Below are 9340 nucleotides of genomic sequence, written 5' to 3'. Positions count from 1 at the left end.
TTTTGACAATGTTACGTCACTAGACTAAGCAGTGTTTCTAGCTTCGTTTTTACAACAACTGAGAACTATCTAGACGTGTTAGCTAAGATTTTCGGACTAATTTGAAGATGGTTTGCGAGAAGTGTAAGTAATTACATCTATACCGTATATCAACAGAGCTGTTTGTTTTACGCAAATAAATGTACGTCATTAATATTGTATTCAGTATGAAATAATTCAATAGCTTTGGCTAGCTAGCAAGATCAGCGAAAGAAACAACAAACAGTGTGCTGTAAATACAAACATCGCTTGCAGCTCTTTGCTTTGCGTCGACGATGTTAAACATTAATATGCCGTGTATTCGGACGTTAATCAAACATGAAACGACTTCTGTGAATTACGCTTGTTTTTGATGGCCTCCGCAGGCGAGAAGAAGCTGGGGCGAGTCATTACGCCTGACACCTGGAAAGATGGGGCTAGAAACACAACAGGTAATCGTTTTGAAGATTAAATAACGCTTTATGGAAATTACCCCGTTAAGTTTGTGTTTCGTCATGACTGAATATTAACCCGCAAACCGTCATATTACAGAAAGCGGTGGTCGAAAGCTCAATGAAAATAAAATGCTCACGTCAAAAAAAGCCAGGTTCGTTGTATGGAATTTTATGCTTTACAGTCACAGTCTTGTAATAAAGTTATGAGAATGTAATAACGATTTGTGTACTATTTTGCCAGGTTTGATCCGTATGGGAAATCTGGCTTTGCCACATGCAGAATATGCAAAAGCTCTGTACATCAGTCTGGTTCGCATTACTGTCAGGGATGCGCTTACAAAAAAGGTGAGATGGGTAGCAAGGGAAGGCTCAGGTGCTTCTTTGTTTCTGTCACACGTCTATATGTTCTCACATCACCTTTTTCTGTTTTACAGGAATTTGTGCTATGTGTGGGAAGAAGGTTCTCGACACAAAGAACTACAAACAGACTTCGGTTTGATTCGTTATTGCTTGATGGAGATTCATCTTTAGCTAAGAAGGGGATGTTTGTGGATGTATGTGTTGACTCTTCCGAGTGTTGAGAATGATCACTTGAGTTCACAAAAGAGTTTTGATTGAAGCGTTTTGTGGTGCAAAAGGAGTGCACTAGTTCATGACTGTATTTATATAATATGTCGGTTGTATTTTTTCTCTCACTAAACAAACTTAGAGCAATATATTGGCTTGTACTGTTTGGACAATGTAGATGCCTTTGAGTACATTTGCTGGGGAACATTCTTTGAACATGTTCTTATTCATTTGTAACCTTTTCTTTTAAAGCAAATGATTTATTCGTTTTAATGCTACCAAACAAGATGACAGTGATTATGCCATTTAGTTTAAACGACTTTTCTTAGTGATAATCTATTGGCTTTTTTTTTCTTTTCTTTTTTTGCCGTTTGACCTTACCTAGACTTTGACTTTTTAATGTTATCTCTTCCCTCAATGACGGAAATATGAATACATCTATCTTGTTTAAAGCGATATATCCTCTACTGTTTTCACTATCCTGCATCTGTGTAAATTAAATAAAATAAAGTGTAAATATGAAACAAATAGACAGTGACATACCAATATAGGACAGCTACGTTCAGTGTACAGTGATGTTTATGGTCTGTTCCCACTTTGTATTGTTCTCCCATTGGTTCTTTTTGTCAACACTGATCCAGATATTTGTTGTTTCCTTTTTAGTCATAATTTAGAATTAAATTTCTTTTGGATCCACATAATTGTATGATATTAGGGTTTGTAGAAATTAACTGTTGTGGATGCTCTTACGTATTTTTTTTTTTGACAATTCACAGCATAGCAATACATAGATTCTGTATAACATAATTTCCCTAATATCAGTTAAATTAAGAATGATCTGGGACACCTATTACAACGTGAGACTGTTTTTACATCTGTAAATATTTATTGACAAATAAAATTGTGACAACATTTTGCAGAAATCAGTTATTTGCACAAAAAAAGCAAAAACAAATACATCTCATAATGGTGCTTTATTGTTTCATTTGGCACAGTTGACATTTGTTTTGATTTCTCATACAATTTGGTTAAAAAAAAAAAGTGACAATATCCTAATGGCAATGTTGTTTATTTCTAAACATTTATAAATTATGCCACCAGAAACATTTCATTGACTTGTATAACTATAAATTAATCATCGTGTTTACTTACGACAGCTTAAATATTATCAGTCAGAGAGATATGATGCAAAATGCATTTCTTTTAAATTTATATACAAATTAGTTCTAGTATCTTCATTTTGTAAAAAGTCATAAGATTAGACAAGTATATAAGGCAATATGTTAATTTAGTAATTGTTAATAACAGTAGTAAAATAATAGAAATATATTTAAGGCAGCTGTGTGAATTTTTGGCCATTCAGTGTTAGATTCACAAAACCAGTAGTACATGTAACACTGATCTTTCACTATTCACATTTTCTCTAAGACCCCTGAGTCTCAGTAGCTGGTGGAAGGATCTTACAGCTCTGGCTCAGTGAGATTCTCTTAGCACCATGGAGGGTTTTAAATGTAGAGAATATTCATTGACCTGTTTGGCTGTAAACACACTGATGCAGTCGGAGCGGGGAAGGAAGCGTGGTCACTATGCGCCTTTGGTCAAGGCCAGGAACTCCTCTCGAGCTTTTGGATCCTCTCTGAACACACCCAGCATGGCGCTGGTCACAGTACGACTGTTCATCTTCTGCACTCCGCGCATGACCATGCACATGTGACTACAACAACAAACATCCAGTCAGACCACAAACGACATTTGAAATGCAGATCTTCATGTATTTTGTTTTAGAATTAATTCATCAACCATGACAGCCATAGTAAGAAGCAGCTAAAATGACTGCACTGTGTTCTGAGCTTTAAAGTTAGGTAAAATCGAATCGCTCTGAACTGTGTTAAAAGCATGGGTTCATGAAAAAAATATAATCTAATGAAATTATTATGTTTTATCTTAAAAATACTCACGCTGCCTCGATGACAACTGCCACTCCGACAGGCTGCAGGGCTTCAGAGATCGCCATTGCTATTTGCTTTGTTAGGCGCTCTTGGACTGTGATAAAATTAACAGTAAAATACTGTTGTTTATATATATATATATATATATATATATATATATATATATATATATATATATATATATATATATATACTATATTACATTAGCAATTCTGTTGTTCAAAGAGTTAAGAGTATTTTTTTGTTAAAAAACAAACTAAGCACGGCTGCATTTTTTGTTCAGAAATATAAAAAGTAGTAAAATTATGAAATATTCAAATTCAATATAAACAAATTCTATTTTAATAAATCTCCCTTTTTAGATATCTAAATAATAAGACTGTTGTCATAGTTACCTTGGAGTCTGCGACTGTAGATTTCAACAATCCTAAAAGTGGCAAAAATTCATCGAACGTAAGTTTAAGACAAAGGAATAAATAAACGTGACAATAAATGTTTTTAAATATGTGTGAGTGTTAAACATTTAAAGCAATGTTGTGATATATTCAGTAATAGATATCAATGGGACTGAGTGTTTTAATAAAGTCTGGTTTATTTTACTCAGGCAAAGAAAGCACCAGGCTGCGCGTGATATTTTGTGAGGATTCCGATGTTAATGGTTCCCACAACCACCCCGTGGTGGAGGTGGGAGTTGAGGGGGATTTCCTCAGCGCCAGAAGTCAGCTAGTCTGGCGTTTTTCAGATGGGGCAGGATACTGTGCCAGGCTTTGGATCTAAGCCTCAAGTGAATGGACTGTGATAACAGAAGAACTCAGCCACTTGTAACTAATACATTCTCTTTTTCAGACCCACTCTGATGTGAGAACAAGGCCCTTTACCGTCCATCTGAGACTGGCACGCTAAATTTTGTCTCTATGTTTGTTTGCAAGTTGTATACTCACCTCGCAAGCTTACTGAGGCCAACAACCTTTTTACTTGGGAGATATCCTATGTGAACCTACAGATCAATTCACATAAAAACATTTATTTTTTATGCACTACAGCTCATTAAAAAGAACCCATTGACCTCCCAGCAAGCAACACTCTCCCATCCCGTGCCCAGACAAAAGTATGCATCGATGATTCCCTTACAACTTATGAAACTGCCTTGCCTAGCAAAGCAACATCAAGCATAGCATACAATGAGTGGCTAAAATCATCTTTTATTGACTTTATCAGGAGATACTTAGACATACCTTCCCAAAAAATGGTACTAGATGATGTTCGCAAAGTGAAAACATGTCAATATCTTTCACAATAACTAGCTCCTCGTGGTCTTCATCAAAGATGGCGTCATTGAGGACATCTGTGGAATAAGAAAAATACACCAAAGTTAATTACTTAACAGATAATGCCGACGGGGTTCACACAAAGTGAAAGGGTTTATAGAGACTCATAAATCAGGTCAGTTCAGGAGAAAGTGTGATTAGTTTAAGTAGTCCTTCATACCGAACAGGCTACTGAAGCTGGTGCTTTCAGCATCTGTTGCAATTCCAGAATGACGTATAAGTGTTTTATACATAACATCTTCAAAGTGGAAATGTCAAACACACCGTGGGTAAATTTTTCGTTTGTATTATATGACTGCCCAAAACAGCCCAATGAAAAAAACACTAGTACGTGTGACTGTAATAAATGTAACCAAATGTAAAACACAGTTTAGGGAAGAACTATTGAGAACCAAAAATGCTCAGTGGGCAAAATCATGTCTGAAGGGGTTAATAAAACGAACTGTTAAACAACATATTAAAAACTATTAAAAATCCAACGATTTTTATTTCTCGTTCTCTCTGGGAGCGCAATCTGCTGATCTGCTGACCCAGTCCGCTATCTTAAAAGACTTTCTTAAACAGAGCACAAAAGTAGTATATTTCATATTCTGTGGTATATTTGTAAGAGAAATAAAAAGAGGAGAGAAATTACAAAGCAGCCTATCTTAGCTTAAAGTGCTCGAGCGGCTTACGTGCGTAGCTGCTGTTGCCATAGTAACCTCCTCAGGCGAAAATGATTTCTGTCGACTAAAACTTACTTTGAAAATCATATTTTCTAAACGAAATATCAGAAACGAGGGGGGAAATGTATAATGTAATTATTCAATGCCTAATACTTACCGTAAATGGTCTCGTGGTAGCCCTTGGTCAGGAACTGCATGGCCTTCGCTGCGCGGAGCGGTGTTTTGAGGAGCCCCTGCCGGTCGGTGTTTTCTCCCAGACCTCGCAGGATGGTTGTGTACGCCGCCTCCAGAGCAGGTAACCGCGACTCGTCCTCCGCCTCTTTCCGGGACGTCTCGTTCTTGTGCTGGACAGCGACTTTTTTCGAGTCGACCGTCAGCTCGCTAAAGCCGTTACGGCAGAGATACTCTGTGACAATTTTGCCATTGCACAAACCGTTCAATTCTGCCGCCTTTTGGTATTCCATCGAATGTACCTTAAATGGCTAATTAAAAGAGAATAAGATATTATTGTCGTTTATTTAAAACGTACGGTCGTTAACCAAACGGATTTAGTCTATATTATTTCACGACTGCAGCCGGTTGCCAGGTAGGCTATTGATCGCCGTGGTGCTTCGGAGTTGAGGTTCAGCTGCAGTGTACTTCTCTCCAACTCTGCGTGGCATTTATAGGAGCCCTCCGCTATCACTGTGTCCAATTGAACACGTCGGTATTTAGTGTGAGCACGCGCTCTATTGTGTCTTACACATGTCACACCCTTTTTATGCGGTGTAATTGAATAATGCGTTACAGTCATGCAAAACTGATTCGTGATTTGCTAGTCTTAATGTAAAGGCATAAATGAGCGTCAAACTTCTGAGCATATGACCTCACGTGCTCACACATAAGCTTGACCCCCATAAGCTGTATTAAGACACTTTAGATTCTTTTAAAATTTTAAATCAAAGCCTTATAATAATAATAACAATAATAATAGCGTAGTAACTAAACTCAATGTTGTTATCAGTGTTGTTTTTGTGAAATAAAAAGCGAAGAATTCTGTTTATTTGAAAGGTGTAGCCTATACATATAACCACTGCATATGACTTCTCATTTATGCATGTGCTGAGCTTATGTCTTTTATATCCTCTTATTCAAAATATAACCACGGGACAAAAAAAGTTTCCATTTTAATGTAACATTAAATGCTTATTTTGCATTATTAATAAGTCATATTTTCCTTATATATCCTAATGATTTAGTTACTGTCTTTGCAGGCATATTTAGTTGACATTATATTATCAAAACCTGATCAAAGTCAAAAAATGATTTATTGAGGGACTTTTTTAAAGTTGTAGGCCTATTATTTTTTTTCTTATTTATCGCAATCATATGACTGAAAATATTAACATTAGGGTCATTTCACATAGCAGCATATCCAAGACTGTTTTCTGTGACAAAGCTCGTTTTCCCCAAAAATTTAACTTTTCTTGGGATTTTTGCTTGATTAATCATGAATTGATGTTGAGATAGACACAGTGGGATTTGTAATGACTGTATCCAGCTCACAAAATAGTAACGAATGAGTGATTGAATGTATTATCAAGGAACAAACTGTATGTATTGATAAATTTAAATGTTTTGAAATTATGCAATTGTTACTTACAATGTTCCAGTATACTCTAAGGCATTTGCTCAGAAAGCACAAAAGAACACAGAATCCAAGATCATAACCAAAAGCAGATTACTCTTTTATGCAATGTACAAAAATAACTCAGTGGCTCCATTGGATCAGTATATTGCGTCACCTGGCTTTTTTGTTTTTTGACGATGAGGAAGGTTCTGGTACGGCTGGCCTTTGAGAGGTGAAATAGAAAGCTGGCTGACTGACCTCAATTATTATTATTTATTCCTTGGCAAAACATCGCAATGGAATTTAAAAGATGAGTTATATCTGTTTTAGAATTTTTGGATGCAGCTTTGAGTGTGTGAGCGTTTGCACTGGGTTGTTTTTTTTGATAGATAATAGGCAATAAATAAAATGTTTAGCGATAATGTGAATAATGTTTAGCGGTTTTACATTATTTAAGGTTTTTGCACCAAACATAATGTAAAATGATGTTATCCTGTTATACTGAAACACTTTGAGTGATATATTTAAGCACATACACCAATCACAGGTCGAACCGTTTTAGCTTGACATTAAAAACCATTAGGGAAGCAAAATATATAGCTGAGCTGATCCAAAGGCTCAGTCTCAATAAAAAGCCAGAATTCCCATCACAAGTGACAAGACCTGCTGCGTGCTCTGCTTAATGTAGACCTGTTTTGACATTAAACAAGGGTGATGCTGTTCTGCCGTTAACAGGCCTGACGTCACCAGTGTATGACAAGATCAGGATATCGGAGCATGGCATGAATCACAGCATCCATGCAAGCAGATCAAATAAGCCATGTTACCGTGGAGACCAGGCGAACGAAATGCTTGCCCCTCAGGCTTTGCACTGTTCATGACCCATGTGCATACACGGACGAAGGGTTTCTAACTCGTTGAAAAACCTGGAAGAACCAAACATGGTTCCGTTCACCCATAAAATAAAAGTTCTGGCATCAATTACGCATCCTCGTGTCGTTTCAAACCCGTGAGACAGTTGTTAATTTTCACAACGCATGTGAAGATGTTTCTGATGAGATCCGATAGCTTTCTGACCCTCTATAGACAGCAAGAGTACTACCACGGACAAGGCACAGATGCATAGTAAGGACATTGTTAAAATGGACCATGTGACATCAGTGGTTCAACTGTAACTTTACAAAGCTAAAAGAAAACTTTTTGTGAACAGATAAACAACTTTATTCAACAATTTGCAAAAAGCAATGTGCATTTATCAATAATGGCGGAAGATTGTTCTGGGAGAGAAGAAATTGTTGAATAAAGTTATTTTTGTTTTGAATAAAGTTTATTCTTGTAGCTTTGTAAAATTACGGTCAAAACGATGTATTATTTACATTTTAACTGTATTTAAGAGTTTAATTTTAGTTAACGATAATAACACTGAACAGATTAAGCCAAGGATCACCTAAAAACTATTTTAAAGGTAAGGGTTGAAAAGAACGCACCGCATGGATGGCCACATATTTCATTTTTATTAAGAAGAATGGGTCTTTGAAACATGACCGTGATGTACAAATGAATTGCAATCTACAGACACATGTAAGGCCACAACAGAGATGTTAAAACAAGAAAAGATATCTGTGCAAATCAGTGTGGAGAAGCTCTTCAAGCACAGGATTTTTGTATTTGCTGATGATGTGAGGAACGAAAGCTGTGTCGATCACGCTTGAGATACAGGCCATATGAGAAACCACGTGTTCTCAGACAGAAGCTTCCCTTCACAAGAAAATGTATTATATACAGCGGCAGCCGCATTCAGCACGTGGCGATGCAAGTCAAGAATTAAACTGAGGAGACCTTGTCAGATTTAGCAAAACGTTCATACAAAATGTAATTATGTTATGGTCTATTTCTTTCTGAATTTAAAGGGCTTTTTTCTATTGACTAGAAATATATGAATGGTCACTATAGTATAAGTTTAAGATTAGATTGAAGCCAGTTAGAACTTATTTACTTTTATTCGGCAAGGACGTATAAACTTAATCAAAAGCGACATTAAAGACCTTTAGACTGTTACATTTTACATTAGCAAATCAGCATACTGGAATGACTTTTTAAGGATCATGTGACATTAAAGTCGGGAGCAATGATGCTGAAAATTCAGTTTTGCTCTCACTGGAACGGTGGTGGCCAAAATTATTAGCACGCCAGTATTTTCACAGCTAAAATGGTTTTAAACCAGTCACTTCTCTTTTGCTTTAGTGCGTCTGTAGGAAATATCGGTTTACATTTGGACGCATTTTAAATTTGCCCATAGTTATGATAATCCAGTGAGATTTTTGTTAGCACAAGGAGCTGATCTGGTCATCATCCAGTGTCCGGAATGACATGAAGAAACAGGACGAACTGAGACGGACTACATCCAGAACAACTACGGCAATGCCTCCAAAATGATTCAAGAAACCTCCCTGCAAAAACAACAGTCATACAAATGTGTTGTATCTGTACAAATCACACAAAAAAAACAACAACAAAGATCAACAATCATTAATCTCGCGCTAAAAATGTGCCAACTTAACAAATGCAATTGCATAAATAAATCAATCAAATTTATGTTTTGGTTGAAAGCTGCATTTTTTTTACGTTTAAAACTGTTTTAATCAGCAGAGGGCAGTATATCACTTTTAATTATTCCATATGCGTTAACCGAAACAACTTATCATAGCAAACGACCTATAACATTAAAACTGATGCAGGAAATTTGATA

General features: G+C 36.4%; 2 protein-coding genes across 2 annotated transcripts; one reads left to right on the top strand and one right to left on the bottom strand.

Moving 5' to 3' along the window:
• The first annotated feature begins 3 nt into the window (after positions 1-3).
• On the top strand, positions 4-1952 carry cript (cysteine-rich PDZ-binding protein). Its single transcript, XM_043253701.1, has 5 exons — positions 4-123; positions 405-470; positions 571-625; positions 715-818; positions 908-1952. The coding sequence occupies exons 1-5, from the start codon at positions 108-110 to the stop codon at positions 970-972; spliced, it is 306 nt and encodes a 101-aa protein (XP_043109636.1). The 5' UTR covers positions 4-107; the 3' UTR covers positions 973-1952.
• A 63-nt stretch (positions 1953-2015) lies between these two features.
• Positions 2016-6104, bottom strand: gch2 (GTP cyclohydrolase 2). The gene is made up of 6 exons (XM_043253253.1): positions 5140-6104; positions 4225-4334; positions 3931-3986; positions 3385-3416; positions 2999-3083; positions 2016-2754 (listed from the first exon to the last, which is right to left on the bottom strand). The coding sequence occupies exons 1-6, from the start codon at positions 5444-5446 to the stop codon at positions 2625-2627; spliced, it is 720 nt and encodes a 239-aa protein (XP_043109188.1). The 5' UTR covers positions 5447-6104; the 3' UTR covers positions 2016-2624.
• Positions 6105-9340: the final 3236 nt, after the last annotated feature.

The sequence above is a fragment of the Puntigrus tetrazona genome, chromosome 12 (genome assembly GCF_018831695.1).
Source record: "Puntigrus tetrazona isolate hp1 chromosome 12, ASM1883169v1, whole genome shotgun sequence".
In the NCBI taxonomy this organism is placed as follows: domain Eukaryota; kingdom Metazoa; phylum Chordata; class Actinopteri; order Cypriniformes; family Cyprinidae; genus Puntigrus; species Puntigrus tetrazona.
This window is presented reverse-complemented; position numbering and strand designations above follow the sequence as displayed.